Source organism: Lates calcarifer, linkage group LG16_LG22 (genome assembly GCF_001640805.2).
Source record: "Lates calcarifer isolate ASB-BC8 linkage group LG16_LG22, TLL_Latcal_v3, whole genome shotgun sequence".
Taxonomy (NCBI): domain Eukaryota; kingdom Metazoa; phylum Chordata; class Actinopteri; family Centropomidae; genus Lates; species Lates calcarifer.
Genome location: NC_066848.1, coordinates 20,423,155 through 20,445,247, shown reverse-complemented (window position 1 = coordinate 20,445,247; position 22,093 = coordinate 20,423,155). Strand labels below are relative to the sequence as shown.

Below are 22,093 nucleotides of genomic sequence, written 5' to 3'. Positions count from 1 at the left end.
CCAGTCTGCTGTTTAGTTACTGCTTTTATTCCAGTTTATCAACCAGTTTAATCTAAGTCACATAGTTAAAGACTGAGTAAACAGGTCTATAATCCCAGTTTTATGATCTGATTTAATCCCAGTTAGATTACCTGGTGTTGAGTTTGTCCTGCTGGGCTTTGATTTCCTTCTCACTGGGATGTCCACTGTGAATCAGTTGCCTGGCAACCTGGTTCACCACGGCGAACACGGGAAGCCTGGTTGTTCATCTCTGGTTCCAAACTCTCAAACCTGGACAGAGATGTAGGAGTTAGAAACCACTGGAAACATCAACACTGAAATTCTAAAAAGTGATAAATAAACTTATATATTTCTTAACATAAATACTTAATATAAATCAACATTTTTAATGATGATCATTTCAATTAGATTACTACAGAATTGTGAACCAGATATGAAGTGAATGGGACATGTTACAGTGTAAAAACAAAGTTCAGGCAGTCAGTGCTCTCTGGTGGCTAACACATACACTCATTTATGTACATATTTTAAGATATTATTCTCCGTTAATATTGGCCATGTCGATATTTAGTGGTTGGGCTCTCGTTGAGAAAGAAAACCACAATTTTTTTCGCTTATACAATTGAACTTCCAACCACCACAGTTAAGTGTAAAATAAGCAGAGTCAAACTCATTTGAGAAGCTGGAACCAGAGTATGTTTATAATTTTTCTAATATTTTTGATTTAAAAATCATTGAAACTATTACACAGTTTAAATCAAAATAGTTGCTGGTTATTTTTCAGTTTTTCAGTCAACCTAGTTGTCTCCCTCTACAATGTCCTCACTCTACAGGTCTAAATGATCTTGTCCTTACAAATATAAAAGAACACAGACACACAGAGACACACACAAAATTAACCAGAGACTGGGAGAGGATCCATGTGATGCTTTGTGGTCAAATAATACGGAAAGACAAGCGGCTGAAAACCAGTCAGAAGCTGTTGTGAATGAACCGTGTAACCACAGTCACACCACACACACACACACACGCACATACACATATACACACATACACACACAGTCTGGTGTAAACAACACTTTACTGCTCTGGTTCCCACAGTCTCACTGTGACTGTCTCTGCTGCAGCACCCAAACAACAACCAAACTGATAGAACACAACCTGTATTTAAAATAGAAAACTACTGATTTTACACCTCAAAGTCCACAATAACTATAATAACCACAAATGGAGGTGCGTACGAGGTAGAGCTGAATCAGTCTATTAATCTGTTTGTTGCCAACAGGAAAATAACTGACTATTCTGATAAGAGATGAATTCTCAAATAATTCCTTAGTTGTAGCTTCAGTGGTTTCCTCACCACTGAACAAGTTTTTTTTATTTTTACTTTGTCAATTGTGAGTGTTAGCTGAATATTGTTAGATTTTTGGCTGTTGATCACAATTTGTAAAATCGCTGCATTTTGGATTCAGTCTTTTTTTTTCTTTTATTTTGTGAATGTTTTGGCAAATGTGTCATGCGCATGCTGTCATATGAATCAAATCGAAATCAAGTTAACTAAGTAATTCTATGATGTCAGCACGTCCATGAATGCACCACCAAGGGGAAAATGGCCCCCTCTCCCAAAAACAAACACTTAACAGGGACTGTCCACTGTGAAAGAAGTTTGTTGTTTCATTAAGGCTTTAAAAACATTTGTTTGTGGGTGTAGCTGCTTGAATGACAGTCAGTTCTCCTAGAGCTGTGTCCAGCCTCAAAAAATTAAGCTTTTCTGACTCTAGGGACTCTCACTCTACTTCTCTGGCTTGTATTTACTCTTTTATGCTTTTATTGGATTGCAAAACACCTACTATTTTTAAAAGGGTGACAAAAAATAAAGATTATTACTTCTACATAAACCCAGGCTCTGTACACAGCGGCTTGACTAAACCCTCTGGTCTGGGCCTTACCGGTGCTGGACTACTTCCAGGTCCTCCAGTTTCTCTGGGATCTCCATGCTGTTGAGCCACTGCTCCTTCTCATCGATCCACACCTCACAGGCGTTGGCTTCACTCAGCATCTTGTAAAGCGCCAGAGCGTCCTGCAGCGCCTGCTTCCTGAGCCGCGTCAGCTCTGCCACCTCCTTATAACGCTCCTCAATGCCCGCCAGCCGGCTTTGAACCTGCAAATACAAGACCAAAAACAACCACAGGTCATCAGTCAGTGCAGTGTCTTCCAGAAAAAAATAAAAACAAATGACAGACATAACCTCAATTTTACACTTTAACAGTCTCAGATCTTTACATAAAATAAATAATGGACCTCTGGTTGACTTTTACATTCAAACATTTTACATTCACCTCCTCAGAGTTGGCCTTCTCGGGCGGGAGCGTGCAAGACTGTTCGTGCAGGGCTTCGATGACGGGCCGGTAGCTGGCGATCTCCTCGGCCACATCCTTGTGTTTCTTCACCAGAGCCTGAGTGGAGAACTCGTCGTGGCCAACGTCGACACTGGAGACAATCCTCAGCACGTCCAGCATCCACGTGTCGATGTCGTCAGCGTCAGCCTACAAAGAGGAAATGAAGTTTGATATAATCAAAAAAAAGTTTCTTAGTCCTAGTCCTACCTAGTAATCTTTCTTTTTAGGTGTTTTTGTTTCTTGCAGATGTCTTAATATTTACATTTACTTAATTTCGTTTTTTCAGGAAACAGCTGTAGGTATTGTTGTCTTTCTGGCTGTAAGATCACTATGAAGAACTAAGTCATACAAGGAGGAAGAGAAACTGTAATTTTGTACTTTCAAATCCAATCATGTTCATGTCTCAGAGGTGCAAGTGTTTTCACCTGGAACTGGTGCTGGTTGCAGGCCTCCTGCAGACGAGCTTTACGGAACAGCAGAAAGACGCTCCAGAGCCGCCCACTGCTCCTACAGCACAGAGAGGGAAGGGAGGGGGGAGGAAAGGTTTTATTTACGCAATAGTAACATTAGATTCTGGATGTCTAAGGAGGGATTTACATGCAAATTCATTATTTCCTCTGCCCAGAGTTTTTTCTTTGTTCCAGACCGCGTTAATAGTACAAATGTAAAATCAAACAAAGGAAAGAGGGAAGAAAAGTTAAAAAGACGCCAAACCGAAGGTCTTATTTTTGTCATGTAAATATAAATACAGCGTACATTTAAATGTAAGCAAAGAAATTAGGCCCTGTCAGTGGTAAATATTTTGTTGGTATTTTCTTTAAAATAAATAATGAATAATAAAAATAGTAACAGGTTGAAAAAACTCTGTGTCCTCAGTGGTAGCTATTGTAAAACTAGCCCTGGTTGTATCCATTGAAACTGGATAAATAAACCAGCAGTTGTGCATTGAAAAGACCTCCAAAAACATAATTAAAAGATACTTTTTAAAGCCTCAAATTTACAGAGTAAAAACAAATTTTAATTTTAAACTCTCAGGTGCAGGTGCAGCATACCTGGATGTCCTGGATTCGTTCTTTAATCTTGTCAGCTCCAAAATGGTTGTTGGCCACCAGCTCTTCGCCCTGTTTGATGGTCTGCTGCAAGTGGGCAGATCGCCCACTCATCTCATCTTCGAAGGCCTTGTGCTGACTCAGCAGTCGCAATGCGCCCGTTAGATCCTTCCCGTAGTCCTCAGAGGACAGGATCTGCTCCTTCTCCCTGATCCATCCCTCCTACAAACCACAGACACATTCAGGCCTCAGTTACATCACCTCAGAACAAACACAGACAGTTTTTAATTCTGATAATAACGAAAAGATGGGGAGCAAATATCCCAATATCCAAATCCAAACAGAGACTGATCCACAGCCCCAAAACACCAGATAGACTGCCAATAACAGTAGTAAAATTAATAAAAATAACCTCTTCTGCCATTTCCCAGAAGAACTTCCACAGGCGACGGGACTCCTCAAGGCGAGCTCGCCGCTCAGCTGCGAGCTGGGTCAGCTCCTGGTAACAGAACTCCAGGTGAGCGACTCGATCCCTGATGATCTGTGGATCACAGGGCTTATAACCTGAGAGGGACCAAGAGAAGAAGGAGGAGAAAAATGATTACTGTCCTGCTCATCTCTTCTGCAAGACGAAGCTACTCTATGTGTCCGTCCATCTGTCCGTCTCACCCTCTGTGTCGTTGGAGAACTTCTGAGCGTTGCTGTTGACGTTTTTGACTCGGTCAGCCTGAATGCCGATGTCAGCCTCCACCAGAGCGTGTTTCTGCAGCAGGTCCTCCACACCAAGCAGGTGTTTCCCATAATCCTGAGAGAGCAGCAGCATCTGCACGGAGAGAAACCAGGGTCACAGGTCAAAACATCTTCTATTTACAAAAGGATTTTAGTGCTATTTTACCACCAAGTACTAAGTAAAACTAGAACTATTACTTGGACCTCTCGCCCTTCCGTACCTTCATCTCATCCATCCAGTCCATGATGTAGAGCATCTCCTGGAAGACTCTCTGGAGGCCCAGGTTCAGCTCCAGTCTATGCCGGCGGGCCTTCAGTAGCTCCAGTAGGTACTCCCACAGCCGGATCACGTTGTCCTTCCTGGCTGTGATGCGTTTGATGTCATGGTAACTCTCCGCCTCCAGCTCCTTCGCCACGGCAACCACCGCCTGCACCAGTGAGAGGGAGTTAAGAGAACGGGTTGAGGGAGGGATGGATGGACAACAAAAGACAGATTTGCCTTGTTCTGGTTTACTACACTAGAAAAGATGAAGGTGTAGACCCACCAGATCAAAACTTTACACAGCCCATGCTCTCATGATGTTCAGTCATGTCATTACGGTTTAGAACAATCTGATCAATGCTAATTTAATAAAAGTTGAGACCAATTAAGACTAAAATCCACCTATCACATCATGGTTTAGACTTTCTAATTAAGGTTTAATCCATCCGGTCTATGCTTACATCTTTGACATCAAGACATCTATGCTCAATGTTTGTGCCTATTTACTCAATGAGATTAAATGGATCAAAGTTAAGACCCATATACCTAGTCCCATCTGATCAAAGCTTAATTCCACATGATTTAAGATTATTCCAATCTAATCCTGGGTTTAAACCTGAACACACAGCAGATGGTCCAGTGTTCAAAAAATGATCCAGGTGATGAACTGACCTGGACTCGCTCTTCATAGGCTGCAATGTCTGTTTCTATGGCCTCATGTTTCTTGGTGGCAGCTTCCACGGCCTGGAGGTCAAATCCAAAGTTATCCTGGAGGATGACAGAGAAAAGGAAACAAGGAGATGAGAGAGGAAAGGAAACAAGGAGAGGAGAGAGATCCATTATTAGTTTAGAAATCTCTTAATGGCTTAGAAATTAGAATCTATGTGAAAATGAAAAAGGACCAGGCTTTCTAAATTCTGAATTTGCATTTGATGTGTGAATTGCTGTTTGTAATACTATGTCAAATGTGACAGAGGAATCTGCCTTGACATCGGTCTTGATACTTTTAGTTGTTACTGAGATCAAACATATTTTTGTATGTACAATTTATTTTCCCACTGCATGGTAAAAACTCAGTTAAATGTGGCAAAAAGGCAAAAACACATACATGATCCACACAGATTATGTTGTGTGTGTTACCTGAGAGACGAGCCTCTGGTTCTCACTCAGCCAGGTCTCCCTCATGGCGGCTTTGCGGTCAAAACGTCGGGCCAGCTGCTCCAGTTTCTCCTGACGAATCAGCTCTGTCCTCAGAGCCAACTCCCGCTCGTGCTCCGCCTTCTCCAGACGCTCCCATGCCTAAAACAAACGCATGCATAAGCGATACACACAATATTAGCAAAACAGCGACACAAACGATGACTAAAATGTTAGGTGACACACTTGAGTGAAAGGGTAATTTATCAGTTTTGAAGGATTTTAATAGACAGATGTTCACATTGTGTCTTTTTATATTGTTACTATGATTTTTATCTCTTAATGTCATTGTTTCTAACATAAACTACACATGTCTTTGACACTAAGAAGAGGTATTTGTTTTCCTTTTTTCAACAATTTTTTATTGATATTTTTTTATCTCCTTTGTTAACTTAAATAAAAAATAAAAAAAGCTCAAACGCTGTTGGAGGACGGTGTCATTCCATTGAAAATACACCTGAACTCTCCACTTAAAATGAAAAAGTATAATAGTCTGATTTTACATGGTCAACAGTAAAACGTTTCTGCAGTTACCTACCACAGACACATTCAGACTAATCATAGTGAATGATCACAGCAGGTGCAGTTACCTTGTTGATGTCAGAGATGAGTTTGCCCTCACGAGGAGTGTAAACTTTCTGGTTGTTGGCTCTCATCTTACTCTGGATGGTGAACAGAAGAACTTCCAGATTTCCTTTCTCTGTGAACCTACACACACAACAAACGCAACCAGACAATCAACAGGTGCGTAAGCATCACACAGCCTTAATGTATTGAGAGGAATCATTTTTGAGACTGATCATTTTTGAGGCCATTAAATTTTAGTTTCAAATACTTGGCTTCAATTACTGGTTTACTTTCAACCACAAGGACAGAATGATGGAAAAAACCTTTACAATATAACAGAGTCTAATAGAAAAGAGAGATAAAATCTCAACAAAAATGGAACATTGTAAGCAGCACAAAGTTCATATTAATTGCAGAGCTGAAATTCTATACATGAAATATGTAATATAATAAGCAAAAAGCAAAGAGTGAACCTCCCTCATGATTACAAAAATCCATGTTTTCATTTTTTCCCTTCATTTCTGCAGCTGTTTGTATGAAATCACGTTCCAATCTGATCTGACTCTTTGCAGGAAAATTCATCTGAATTCCTGGTCAGAGTCAGACTCAGCTGGTTTTGTTTTTTGGTTGTTATCCTCCCTTGGCCTGTGTGGGAGGAAAACTGTGGTTTAACACAGAAATGAGTGATGAGTAACAAACTGTGAAATGTCTGGTTTACACTCAGAGGTGAAAGGAGAGAGGGAGGGAACCTGTGCACTATGCTGGGAGGTGTGTTTTTGTTACTTTCATTTGGCTTGTGTGTGTCTTAATCTGTTTTTTTTTCCACTTAGAGAGAGTTTACTGTTGAATGTGTTTTCATCCTAATGGTCATTGTTCTTCTTGAGACTTGGCAGATTAGTCGAAAATTCCTCGAGCCTTGTAGAAGTGTCTCCCCCGGGTCAGTTGTTGACATGGAAGTGTGTCTTGTTTACGTCAGCACATAACGTGTGAAGTATCTTGCTGCTTCATTAGAGGATTCATACTATGACAGTATGTGAGTCTTCTCTCTCAGCTGAGATAAATAACGACATTCATGTCACACAGAGCAGAGATTTCAGAGTGTTTTTTCCTTATTCAACACTAATTAACAGTTTGTATCTCATCTGACTCCAGCTCACTTTTCATTTCTTATCTGCCAAATTAGCTGTTAGTACCTACTGTCTGCAGTGTTACATGGATGCACAGACAGCTATCACTGGATTACTGTGACACTAAAGAAAAGGTAAAAACATGATGATTCTCAGACAAGTTCTGGAGTTACAAGGAGGGTTTTTTTCTATGATTTCTGTGCAGATTTATGAGTGACTATTTGTGATGGACATCAGAGGTACCGTTGTCCTCCAAAAGTACATGTCATACCTAATCTAAATATATATGTTTTGTGTCTGTTCAGATTTGAGTCATGACTTTGAGGTGTACAATTACTGACACTAATCAGGGGACTGTAGGTGCCTTAATCTTAGTCTATAAACTGTTTGACCGCTCCAAATGATGACCACAGCCAAACTACAATAACTAATTTTATAACTTTTTTCCTGTTCCTGCCCCTTTGACCTCACCCTGCCACATACTGTGGTAAAATTTGAGCAAAGTTTAAAGTTATCATGAGCTATACATAGAGTGTATACTGACTTTGGTGGTTTCTCCACGGTGCGGTATGTGTTGAAGGCCTGCAGCTGCTGTTGGACTCCCACCAGAGAGTTGGCAAACTTCCTGTTGTTGAGGATAATGATGGTCTGTTCGATCCACTCCAGCAGGTCAGATGCCAGAGACTCGTACTTCTCGATCATCTTCTCTGTCTCGATGGCATTGTCCAGAACCTGGGCAACACACCAGTAGAAACATGTTTTTTTTAAAAAAACACCAAAAACAATAGAATGGCCCTTTAATGTCTGTTGAGGTGAGAACATAAATCTGATGTGTAGGAAGTCAGATTTCACCTTGCCGATTCTCTTCCCCTCCACCTTCAGTGCCTTCATCTTAGAGAAGTAGTGGTAATAGGTAACCACGTAGGTGATGATGGACTTTTCATCAGGGTGGTCCACGCTGATGTCTGCACATGCAGACACACAAAATCAGAGTGAATAACATATATGATTTACACATATGAGTGTGTGCATATGTGCGAGTGTGTCCTCTCTCACCCTCGGGGTCCAGCAGTTTGGTGAGGCCCAGGTGTTGCTCGGCCAGGTTGAAGGCATTCTGCAGATTGTAGTGAGCGTTCGATTTCTTCAGTTTATCAAAGTCAATCAGGTCTGGTCTGAAGAGGACAAACAAACAAACAAACAAAAACAGAAACAGAGAAAGGTTAAACAGGAGCCATCAGCAGATAACACTGATTTCCACAAAAAATGTTCATTTTAACTACATTTTTTAATATGCCATGATTAAAATATTTTCTTCTCAACTCATATCCCCTGGTTTGAATGAATTTCACTTTCCATCTGGGGTTAGACAAATTACTGTTGCACGTCTCAGCAGCTGTGACCTGTGACCTTACTACTGGTTGCTTGTAATGTTGGCAGTGTAAGATTAAAGGCATAGAAAAAGGAAGATGTGGATGACTAATATGCAGTTCATACTGAAAAGAAAACACTAATATAATTATAGTTCAATGTGCATAAAGAAATGTTTTAAGTCTTAATGTCAGAGGTTTGAAGGAAAAAGGTCTGCTGACAGTCAGCTGAGACAGTTATTAAAGACAAGACTGTCTGCAGTGGTACAGCAGGAAACACACAGGGTCTGATGGTCCGGTAATGGTGGAGTTACTGGTGTTTGGGAGTGATAGTGAGTTTCTCCTTAAAGCCCCTATGCATACAATTTATTTATATTTCACAAATGTTTGTTATACATTCTACACAGTCTTGGTCCCATGACTTATATGTTGTTTTTCAGAGAAATGAAATAGTGCTCATGAAAACCAGTCGCAGCCTGTGTGTTGCTTTAAGCCTGTTCATGTCCATCAATTTATTTTATGGCTGTCAATTAAGTGTTTTCATTATGTTAACTCTGGTGATAGTTTGTCTCCTTTTGTACATGTCTGATGAAACTGCTCAGGCTGCTGTGATGTATCAGGCTACTTGTACACATTTCCATCACACAGACTATTTCATTAGCACAAACAAGTATCTTTTCAAGGTTTCAGCAGTGTTCACCAAATTAAATTTAATAGCACACAGACTGCAATTTACCTTTTTCATGGCCAAAGAAGGATGGCAAACAAACAATAAGACCTATTATTACTTATTATTAAATTCATTCATAATTGCAGTACATTTTGAGTACTTTGCAGCCATATACAACATAATTCCTGGTAATATAATCAGTCAGTTAATGACCTGGACCCATGGATGCATTACTGAAGTGACTATCAGTATTTCTGCTCAGATAAATATTAACAGAGCTCAGTTAAAAGACTAAAAAAAACAGGTAAAACTATCTCAGAGACACACAAAACCACCACAAAGACACAAAAGGACAACTCAAGGAGACTCAAATTGAGTTCAGAGAGAAAAAATTACTATAAACCAGACCATCATTTGTAGTTGTCTTGTATCTCTTTGCTAAAATCAACACTTGTCTATTATGAGTGGACGAGCTTCCTAACAGCTGTCTCCTGACAGCCAAAAGTTATCACTAATGTTACTGTCTACTGCAGCCAAAAGTATCCAAGACCGTTGGAAATGGAATTTAATAAATTTAGGGCTTAATGCCTTCCAAGGACTTAAAAAAATGATTTTGATGCTTTTCAAGGCTTGCAGAAATCCTGTTCTTACTAACACTGCTTTTCTTCCATTTTCCCAGCACAAAACAGCAGCCCTTTAATGAATATGATACAGTTCAGTTTGAGTTCCTACCTGTGTTTGTGGATGAGAGCGTTAAAGGCCATCCCATCTCTCCAGCTGGTGGTGAAGTTGTGGATGTTAACGTTTGGATACCTGGAAGAGGAAATCACAGCTCGTCAGATGCTCACATAAGACTAACAAAACTGAAAACTCTATTTAATGTTTTTAATTATCACATGACATCACATTTATTTAGTCATGTTAGTATAATTAAACTAATGGGACCATCACTGAGCATTTTAGCCCCACTCATATTAGGTCAGATTTAAAAGGTACTTTTCTTCCACAGCAAACAGAAGGAAAGTTTACAGAGAGTCTGGAGGAATGGTTAAAAAAAAAAAAAAAAAATCACTTTCAACATATTTATCCACTTCAGGGAAGGGAGCGGGAGGAAACAGGGCTGATGAGAAATGTGTCTGAACTTTGGAAACCACAACATTTCCCCATCAGTGATCTCTAGACATCTAGGGAATAGCTCTTAAACTCATGTGTAGACTCTCACCCTGCAGTCTTCATCTGACACCAGAGCAGCAGAGCATCTTTAGCCGACTTCTTCTCCTTGTTATCCTCCGTCTCCACACTGATGTCCTGGATCTGAGACACACAGACAGACACAGAGTGTAAGTGCTGATATAATGGATATGTTAGAAGTGGTCTAATGTGTGAAACTCAATGCAAATCTGTCATCATCATCCACAACTAGAACAGAAGTACCGGCTGAATGTTCAGTTTGTGTTTAATATTAAGTGATTATGGTGATTTCAATGAAATATAAACTAAACATAAAAGACAACCTCAAAAATTTAGTTAAAAATAAAGGAAATAAGGAGGATTAAGAGCAACAACATGCACCGTGTATTCATCCCATCCATTCTTTATCTATGCCACTTATCCTTTAAGGGTCACAGGGGAATGGAGCCAATCCCAGCTGACACTGGGCGAAAGGTGGGGTACACCCTGTACAGACTGCATGGCTGATATTTAGAGACAAACAACTATTCACACTCACGTTCACACTTAGAGTCCCCAATTATAACCTAACATGCATGTCTTCGGACTGTGGGAGGAAGCTGGAGTACCTGGAGGAAAATCATGCAAACAAAAGCCCTGAGCGAACCTGGAACCTTGTTGTGAGGCAACAGTGCCCATACTCAGAGATCATGGCATCTTTAAACAAAATAAACAAAAAAATCCCCAGTTGTTACCTTTGCCCATTTATGCCCAAAGACCTTGAATGCAACATTGGACCTCAGACCAAAGTCAGCATGAGCCAACACACAGGACTTTTATTTTAATCTTTTTCTGAATCTTAACTGAATCCTGACAAACAGCCTGCAGAAGAAAGTGACAATCAACCAGGACATCTTTACTTTGCACAAATGACCATGCTGACAAACACACATGTCTGGACCTCAACACTTGTGAGGACATTCACTAAGACCTCACTCTAACATTAATGTAGTTCCTACAATAACCCTAAAACCAACTCTTAGACCTTTGAAATGTTGTCAATGTCTTCACTTACTGAAAAAAGTCTTCTTAATAAATATGTCCTCGCAATCCACATGTCCAGACTTTATAAAACTGTCTTAACTATCAAACATGGCTTAACTTTCCAAAGAGGTTAATCCTCACTACATAATAAGTATGTCCTCTCTTTCTTAAAATGTCCTCACTTTACAAAAATGTCAACACTTTCCTAACATGTCGTCACTTTCTTAAAATGTACTCTCTCTCCCCATACCTTACAATCCAAAAATGTCCACAATTTCTTAAACTGTCCAAAACATATATGACATTTTAAAAATGTCCTCAATTTCCAAAAGTGTATGAACACTCTCTTCTCCTGCTTCTCACAAAGACAGAAGTACAAGAGCCCATCTCACCTTCATTGATTGACATCCATCAGTTTCAGTATGACAGAAGCGTGAGCAACATCTGAACCAGAGATCAGCAACATCAACACTGCCAATGCATATATAAGACACACACAAACACACACAGACTCACACTGTAGTCCTTCTGTCACTCGGCTCCATTTCACCCTCACTCCTCCATCGCAGGATTTAAACCCACCAAAAAGAGTTTTTTAATCCTCATGGCTTATAAAATCTAAATCCTTTTCACCCATTTTCCCAACTGTTCAGTGTCCCTAACAATGACATCATCACCCAACTGACACGACAACACCATCAACATACAGTTAAATCACGTTACGAGTCTGTTTTCTGACTGGTTGTCTAACTGTGGTTTTGGTCATATACACTTCACTTATTCACTAATATCAGTGTGTTTGAAGCAGATAAAGAACCTCAGGACTAATTGCTGGAGCAGTAAAATAGTAAGTATATAACTCACAACTCTTCATATTTCAGTAAATTATTAAATATTTAGCAACGTCACATTTGTAGGATTAGAAAGCAATATCACTTTATACCAGCGCTGCAGAAATTAAGTAGAACTTATTAAAATCAATCATCATAATAAAGCCTGACATATTATTATGACAGTAATTCAGCTTGATAGTCATTTTGGAAGCTAGAGCACAGTTTTGTTTAAACTTATCTAAAAGGTGTTTTTCCAAAACTTTATCCCAGGACATTTTTGTCACTGGAGTTACTAAAAACAACTACCTGAAAATGTAAGATTGATGGCTGACCATCACTTGAGTAATCTAAGAATTTCAGCACGGTATACTCCCATATTGATTAGGTTTGAACTATTTTGTATCCCTAATGAGCAAGCAACTCATTAACATGATATGGAGCACAATGCCTGTGCATCAGAGGACTACTCCTCTGATATGAATATATTGTAATTGTCCATATATATTATATATTTTGTTCATTTTGGGATCCAAAATAGTAATGTGGCCCATCATCTCAAAATAGTCCAAGGGCCCAGGTGAATCCACACTTGACTGGCTCATTTTCTATCCTGATCTCATCTCACCAAACTGAACTCATTTAACCCATTTTGGGATGCAAAGTAAGTACAATGACCCAGATAGACTGTGCTCATTTTACTTATTTTGGGATTCAACTAAGGAATAGTTGCTGTGCAGAGTATGATCCAAAATGTCAAGTAAAGTTCCACTATTTTGAGAAAATGTGAGCTGCTATACTATCATAGGAAGAGGCAAAATAAAACAGGTACTACTTCACTACAAGCAGAGAAGTCTGATAGGACTTTATAAGATAAAGAGTACGGTCTAGACCTGCTCTATGTGTACAGTGCCTCGAGATAACTTCTGTTGTGAATTGGCGCTATATAAATAAAATTTGACTTGACTTAACTTGACAAACATCACAGTGTTTTTATTTTTATTTTTTCATTCTGTTATTTGGACATTAAAGGCAATGTCCCATTTGAGATATGTAATGTGACTGGGATGCAAAATAGTAAGACCAGAAAATAAACTATGCGTGAAGGATAATGGCAGGCCCCAAACATAACAAGCATACCCCTCAATATGAATGACTGACTGTGTATTTTATTAATTTGGGGATGCAAAATAGCCCTTTGACTTCTTAACAGAAAGGGAACATAGTGTGCCTGAATATCCAAAATTTAATTAGGCTGATCATAGACAGCAGATTCCTCTAAGTTTTTGGGTTGCAAAATAATAACTGGGAATGTTAGCACCTGGTAGCTTATTTACAGCAAGTTAAAAAGACAAGATGGGCTCATATAGAAGCAATATAAATCCATGTTGGGATGCAAAATTGTTCAATGTGCTTTGACCTGAAAATAGAAGGTGCTAGGGCACATGACCCTTATCACCTGTACAGTCTTCTGATGTGTCTGATGTACACCTCCTTTTGGGATGCAAAAGGTGGCCTCTTACCTGGAAGCGGAGGATAATGGTCCAGATAAGACCCAGGGTGAGGCGGTGGTTTCCGTCTACGATGTCATGGGAGCCCATGTTCTCCAGATGAACCCTTTGCTCCTTTAGGAACTGCAGAGCCTTGTCCACGTTCTCCAGACAGTGGATCCGCATCCGGCCCTTGGTGGGTTTGGGCTGAAACAAAAACAGAACTCCGTTTATTTACAGCACTCAAAAACCAGAAACTGTGAACAGCTTTATGCAGCCATATAAACATGATGAAGAAGAAAACAGCTGCAGACACAGCTGACCGGTTTCAAAACCGTCACTCTTTGTTTTGATTATTTTTTTTTTTTTTCTGACTGAGAGTTTCAACTTTTACTGGACTTAATTTATATAAGTCATATTCTCAAAGGATTTCCTTGGTACAAACATCCCAAAACAGTAAAACTGTTGTTAATACTTGAAGCAATAAATATTTCCAAAAATCAATAACTTATATGAATGTTAACCAAAACTGTGGCTCTGAGTCAAATGTTACAGTACGCTTATCCAGAAACAAAAAGATCTTTAGTTGTACAGTTAAGAATTGGTGCTGGATATTAAGGTTCAGGAGGCAAGCAGTGGGAGCTGTATGTTTTTTTTAATAAAATGACCCAACAAAAACCTGAAATATTCAGTCTCTATTACATTTACTGACAGGATCTGTGCTATTTCACTTCTTTAATATGCTGGCAATTAGCTGTTCAACCTCAGGAATAAATTAATTTAATGAACCTTTTATTAGTCTTATCTCCATTCATATCCTTCAAGGAATCCTTCCTTTACTCACTTCATCTCGTCTAGGAGAGATTTTATTTTGTTCTGAGAAAAGGGAAGAAATAAAATGAAGCTGTGTAGGTGAGGTAATTGGTGTCAAAAAACAAATACAGAAAGAAAAGCCCCTGTGATGTTTCTGTGATAACAGACAGGACGTGTTGGCATCAGCTCCAAGTGTCAGTGAGTGGCAGAGGCAGTGGCAGACACTGAATGACTCTCAATGAAGAGGAGTCAGATATTATCATAGTGGAGGGATTTTCAGGGTGATTTAACACTGTGGTAACCTACTTTACAGAAGAGTCAGACCTGAATCAGACAGATGTCTGACAGCTCTGTTGTTACACAACAAATAACCAACAAACTAACAACAAAATCAGTAAATCAACTGAGGGTGAATGTGACAGTACAGCCAAAAACATGAAGAGAGGAGGGAGTATCAGGGTTTTTAGTTCGGACAGATGTTAGACCACCAGTCTTCATCCCTGCCAGTGGTTTTAGACTGCTACTCAGATGCTTTATTTAAATTAAACAACAATGTAATGAATCTATCTGTTTCTTAGCTGGTGTGTTTAAATTTATATGGCTAGCCGATGTATTCTGTCTGCATGATACATGGAGGATTAAATCCACAGGATGTTCTGGAGGAGCAGACTGAGATGCAGGGCACCAATGCAGTTAACACAGATGTAATGGTAATAAAATACAATACAAGTCCTGGTCAGTATCTACCTTTTAACTGACTTCAACTTGACTCAGACTGTACTGGGTAAAGCATGTGTCCAGCTGGTGATTATCAAACCAACTTCAGCGAGCTCTTTAACTGCTTCCTCTTCTCTGCTTGTGCCATGAGTTTTTCCACCCTCACCTGAATATGATGGATGAAACAGTTTGCTTCCACTTCCCCCAACTTCAAAAAATTCAGATTTTCTTTTTTTTCAGCCACTGCAGCGTGCAGCTCTGGTTTAGTACTGCTACTTCAGAGCAGAATTTGAGTAATTGGTCATTGTAGCCTGTGTACTGTGTTGCACTCTCTCTCTTGCGCAAGCACTGAAGTACTTTGCGTAAATGTCCTCTCACGTTTTGAATGAAGATGTACAGGACATCTGTACAAATATCACCTCTACAGAGGCCTTTACAGATAGATGGAGCCAGCAGTGTTATGGATTTCATATCTGAAGCTGGAAACAACCTCTGACAACACACGGAGCCAAGAGAGCTGGAAATGTTTGGTGGATAAAGCATGATGTTCTGGACAATAGCTGCTTTACTTGGAAATTTTGGGTAAGTGTCATAATTTCTCTTGACGTCAGCGGGGCAGGTCATCATTTCAGGTGATGCTCCACTATAATATGCTGCCAGAGACCGTTTTATATTTTTCATTTTCTTAATTTCACATATATTGTTGAGCTGTAATGTCTTTCTATTTGTTGGGTATGTACAGCTGGAAATGAGTCCTTTGGATGACACAGACATGTTTAGGATGATGAATGTTTAAATCCTGAAAAATAATTTAAACAAAACATAGTAATAATAAATAACTATAATAAAATAAATGCCTGAGCTGTCAGAGAGGCGATGTTACATCCTCCAGGCCGTCCACACCACATGTTCTCTATCCAACACTGACCATCTACACTACAACCAGGACGTCATCCAACAATAACACTGCTGTCTTTGCTTTTCCTCACACAGACACATAAACACCACCCAGAGAAAAGTCACTCTGGTGATTCAGAATCTGGACTCAAACCAGAGATATTTTGGACTGCTGTCTGCCGGTGGCAAAAGAATTCAAAAAAAGCCACACAGAGATTCAGTGTTGGTCGGTTCGTACAGCAAATCAGCACCATCTGCTTTGAAAACAAACTAAATAGTTGTACCTCCAGCAGTTTGGTGCTGATCTGAAACGGGAATTTCCACCATCACAAGTTTTTTTCTTTTTTTTTGTTGCTGTCTTTAGACTTAACTGTGATAGTTGTGTGGCATGCATAGAGGTGGGGACTTCCCATTTTTGTTCTCAGTGCTTGCAGTGCCAAATTTTTGGAAACCTTTATTCAACTGGGGCTTTAACCATACTTCTGTGCTTGATTTTTGCTTTGGAGATAAACCTTAACACCTCCCTGCTCTGGTACTGCACAGTGAAAACCCATGTATGTATCTACTAACAAGTACTGTGGGTGTGTCAAAGCCAGAGCCAGAGTGACATGTTCCATCATTACCATGAACACACACACTGTAGTTTTGTGACTCAGTCCCACATAAACAATCCTGCTGCCGGAAATACTCACTAGAACACTAAATGTGGATTAATCCACTGCTGGAAATAGTCCCAAACAAATGCAGCATTTCCTAATATTTGAGCAACATTTCACAAAAACACTGGCAGCAATGGAAAGAAAAGTACTTCTACTTTGCACTTGTACAGTACTTGTACTTCACTTGAATATTTCCATTTCATGTCACTTTATAATTCTACTCCAGAGTGACTTCTTACCACAACACAATTATTTGACAGCTATTGTTACTTTGCAGAATAAGATTTTACACACAAACCATATGGTGAGCTTATAAAATATGATTCTTTGTTACAGATTTAACTACCAATTCTATATAAAGTTTTAAGAAATCGGTTTTAAAAAATGACTGAGCCTTTTTTTTTAAATGAAATAATATGTTTGTGAGATGTTTTTTAAGATTTACGTTTCAGTTGGAGCTGAGAGCCACAGACAGGTTAGGGAAGTCAGAAGATACTGAGAAGATGGACTTACTGTTGTTTTGGGTCTTTTCATGAGATTTGTTGATAATGACAAAAATACAGAAGAACACCAGGGTTAAACCTTGTGTGCTGCATTGATGTACGGGTAAGGTAAAGACAGACAAACAGGAAACCAATTACGTGTTATGAGTGATAGAAAAGATGGACAAACCATGAAAGAAGCCCATGTTGTAATAGGTGGAATTATCCTTTAAAGTCTGTCTCTGCAGTGTGGAAACAGCCGCTCGCTCTCGGATTCTTTTGCTGCTTCTGGAGGCGTTTTGGCTCCATGTAAACCCTCAAAGTTACTCAATGACTTCTTTCACAACTCTAACACCCCCCCATTCTGTCTCCCACTGTTACTGCCTCCATCCATCCTGCTTACCACTTCACTATCATCTGGTCCTCTCCTTTATTTTATTTCAATCTTTCTTTTTGTCTCTCTTCATTCCCATTATTCCTCTGTTTGTCCTTTCCTTGCTTCCTCCTCATTGAATATCCAAAATGCCAGAGATTCTCTAGCTCTCTGCCCCGATAAAGGATATACAAAAAAGTAAAAATGAAATAAAATAAAATATAGAATGTATAACATAAATGTAAAATAATCAGAAATAGAGCAGATTGTAATTTGTGGCTGACTGTGCAGTTGTGTTTTCTCCCTCTGTGGGTGTTTGGCAGGTTGTGAAAAGGCCGGATGACAGCGGAGTGGAGAGAGAAGAGTGGACAGACTGCCAAGAAGAAGAAGAAAAGAAGGAGTAGAAAATGAAGAAGAGAGTTTGGCTTGTCACACTGGAAGTCACAAGGCGGGTGTGTGTGTGTGTGACACTGGGGATGTTCTGAGCAAGTTTGAATATCTTTCAGTTCGACAGCAAGTGTAAGAGTGTGTGTGTGTGTGAGAGAGAGAAGAATACAGTAAGAGAAAGACAGAGAGAAATGCAAAGGGCAGCAAGTCCAGCAACAATGTATTCCTGTCGCCATGGTGACAGGAGACTGGCAGTAACTGTATCTCCAAACGGCATCATTGAGTGATATGAAATACAGTAAACTAGTACATACAGTAAATTATCTACTGCTAGTTTTACAGTACACACAACGAGAGAGAGAGAGAGAGAGAGAGAGAGAGAGAGAGAGAGAGAGAGAGAGAGAGCATGGTGATGTGTGGTTAAGAGCCATAGATGTTGGATATTTTGTCTTTAGATAAACTGACCAAACAACCAGGTAAAAAGAGTGGGGGAGTAGAGACCACCAACAGCTGTGTGTGTGCAGCCAGGAGAAGATTCTAGATTGGGACTCTAGCCCTGAGGAAGTTAATATGAAATCATTTTTATGGACTGATCTGTCATAAAAATACAATCAGTTCATTCAGTGTTTCCTGGTATATGAACCTGATTCTATTGTCTCTGAACATAAAAACATTTGATTTAAATGACACGTTTATTACTCTTAAGAAGGTGGAACAAGGTGCACAGTTTATATACTGTCTGTGCACATTTAACCCTGTGCTCCTGTAGTCTCAGACTCATGCCACGTTGCAGTTAAGTAAAAAAAAAAAGAAAGAAACATGATACAGATACATTTGGGGTTACTCTGACAACAGAGCAACATCTAAAATTGCCAGCATCTGAAAAGGATAAAAGAATGATTTCTCAAAAATGTACATACTGCTCCTTTAACTGTAATTTGCTGCACAGACATGAGGCTGGAGCTCTGATCAACCTCCTCTGGACCCTTCCACCCCTGCACTCCTCTTTCAAAATAAAAGCACCAACAGCGATGTAACCCACCAGTCTCTCTCCTGACAGGACCTCCAGCAGCTTGATGAGCATGCGCCCGTCCCTCAGGTCCATGTAGAGGTCAGTGATGCGACAGGACACTCTGGACAGGTGGGAGTTCACCCACTTAGTGAAGGTCTTCTTCTGCACAGCCTCACGCTCATCTGGATGAGAGACACAGAGTCAGAGAGAGGAAACGAGAGATCAGTGGTAAGTCATCAAGGAATCTAAGATATAGAGTCAGTTTACAGTCAGTCTGCACTTTGTTCCAAGAGAAAGGTCTAAAAGCATTTTTCTCCTCATCCATTAAGGAAGAGCATGTTTGTCAAACTCTTGTTTCTGATAGTTTGTACTGTCAGAGCAGCAGGTCTGAGTCCTGCTGATCTCTGCAGGTGTGTTTGGATGCGTACGTGTTTCCTCTGAGTGTGTGCGTGTGTGTGTGTGTGTGTTCTCTGCATCCCACAGGCTCATTGTTCCTGGAAAGCTGGTGTGCGTGTTTAAGGGAGAGGTTTCCTGTGTCTGACAAAGCAGACTAAATCTAAATCACTGTTGTATTCACACACACACATACAACACACACACAGCAGATGAACTGTAGCCTGACAGCAGACACCTGCTGTCTGCAACACAACTTAGTTTATTTCCCACAGGCCTGACCGTTATTCTTAATGCTTACACACACACACACACACACACACACACACTGAGGATACTGGAAACACAATTTCCTCAGGCTGAACTCTGGCTCAGTTGCCATGTTGACCCCGATCACAGCAAGAGGATGCACAGCCTGACACCAGGAGGGCGGCGAGGGCATGACCCCCACATAACCCCCGAAACATGCACTCACACACAGCTGCTAAATATGTGTGTTTTTGGACTCTAGTGATTTCTGTAACTCAACAACAGTCGACAGCAGATTCAGAATGTCTTCCGTGGATATTTCAAGCAGCCGGCAGTGAAGACAGAGGTCAAGGTCACGGGTCACAGCAGGATGATAATACAAGCACTGACCAATTTCAATCTACAAAATCTCAAACCTGTAAACTTCAGCTGGTTGTCAGTGGGAGACGCTCGGATTTTAACTCATCTCTCTGTCACTACCTGTTTGATGATGATGGTAATAAATTCAAGACTCAGCTCTTATCCAGTCACGGATAATGAGGGCATGAAAATGGTATCTTGAGAAGCTTTTTTAAAAAGCCAGTTGAGCTGGATGATCTGATAGTGAGAGGTATATTCCAAAGTCTAAGGGCAAGACAGACGGGTGCACAGCCTCCCTTAATTTTAAGTTGGTCCCTGGGAACATCCAAAAGGTACAGGGAGACTGTTGGTTTCCGCATGGGCACACAACATATTCACCATGTAGAACCTGACAGGTAATAACTGCCATTTTATATCTAATTTTACATCCCACTGGCAGCCAATGAAGAGAAGCAAACACTACAGTACTGTGCTCCCTGCTGCAGCTGCAGACGAGCTGCAGATCCTTTACTGAGGTAAGAGTAGAGAGAATTAGCAGCGAGGGTTGTTGAGATGTGGTCATCATTTGGGTTGGAAGACAGCAGCAAGTGGAAAAATCTCCACGACTTAGATTTACATCATCAGACAACTCGAGACAGCTGCATGATGGCAGAGTTAGTTGAACTAGAGTTTACAACAATACTGTGCAAAACTCATGTCTATCACTATATCCATTAAAACTGGATTTTAACTAACTCAGACAATGACCTATGGCTGGCACAAGGCATCCATGTTTGTTTGCTTTTCCTGACAATTCTGTATTTTAGAGAGTGAAGTCAGATGTATCTTGGTTCTTGGAAAAATCAGGGTTTCCCTGATTGGAATTTACAGCTTGGGATGTTGATGCTATTTTCAAGTCAAAAACTGGTTATTACAGCAACTATCACAAGACATAAATACAGCATAACATGGATGTTATGATGTCATTTGTTCACATAAATTGTGAGTTATTAGTCATCTTTTCTTGCTTACGAAGTCTCATCTTTCACACAAATGACACTCGAACTAAACTCATCATCAGCATTCTCAGGTGTTGACTGGTTCTTTTTTATCAAAGTAGTCTCCATCTTTACTCACTAGCCACATCGAAACTAAACAAACACAACAACCAATTGTTACATGCATGCACAAGACATTTTCTCATAGCACACACAGTCAGGTCAGAGAGTGCAGAATTTCAGTGTAGAAAATAAGATGGGCAAACTCTGTTTGACCCCCGGAAGGAAACGGGACTAACTGAGACATCCAGACATACACACGCACACACACACACATGCAAAACTGATAAGAATCATAAGAACCCCTGACTGTTTTATACATGCAAACAAGCATTCATACAAATTCATGACCTTCCAAGTGTGTGTGTGTGTGTGTGTGTGTGTGTTACTTTGGAGCAGGACAATAGCTTCAGTGTTGAGAGGCCTTCAACAGCTTTATCACTCAGCACAAACACACTGTGGCGACTTGCTGATATCAAACTAACGCTGCTGGAAATATGTGGAGGAGACGTCACGGCGTCTACAATCGGTCAGATTTCCAGAGAGAGAAGCAACATGGACGACTGAATGGAGCCAGGAACACTGCACATGACACAGTTAGCTGATTAAAGAGGTTTAGCTGTGATAGGAGGGAGAGTTATTTTGAAAGAGTGAAAGAAAAGGCAGTCTGGAATCTTTTACTTTAAATCCTTAATTTTACGTCCATTCGACATCTTAATACAGACACACACACACCAACGATCACTTCACTGCAAAGATTCATAAATATGTTCTTTCTGGACGCAGGGATGGAATAATAAAGTAATCCTGTCA

The 22,093-nt window shown here is 40.1% G+C and overlaps 1 protein-coding gene across 1 annotated transcript in view; it reads right to left on the bottom strand.

Moving 5' to 3' along the window:
* LOC108872871 (spectrin beta chain, non-erythrocytic 1-like) overlaps positions 1 to 22,093 on the bottom strand; it is a 122,671-nt gene that overhangs the window by 31,547 nt on the left and 69,031 nt on the right. The window contains 20 exon segments of the mRNA XM_018660771.2: positions 132 to 217; positions 219 to 270; positions 1,950 to 2,161; positions 2,340 to 2,546; positions 2,825 to 2,872; positions 2,874 to 2,906; positions 3,452 to 3,670; positions 3,861 to 4,012; positions 4,118 to 4,271; positions 4,399 to 4,605; positions 5,112 to 5,207; positions 5,580 to 5,738; positions 6,227 to 6,344; positions 7,875 to 8,062; positions 8,183 to 8,295; positions 8,387 to 8,502; positions 10,100 to 10,180; positions 10,590 to 10,681; positions 13,935 to 14,108; positions 19,272 to 19,423. Of these exon segments, the coding sequence (XP_018516287.1) occupies positions 132 to 217; positions 219 to 270; positions 1,950 to 2,161; positions 2,340 to 2,546; positions 2,825 to 2,872; positions 2,874 to 2,906; positions 3,452 to 3,670; positions 3,861 to 4,012; positions 4,118 to 4,271; positions 4,399 to 4,605; positions 5,112 to 5,207; positions 5,580 to 5,738; positions 6,227 to 6,344; positions 7,875 to 8,062; positions 8,183 to 8,295; positions 8,387 to 8,502; positions 10,100 to 10,180; positions 10,590 to 10,681; positions 13,935 to 14,108; positions 19,272 to 19,423 (2,659 nt within the window).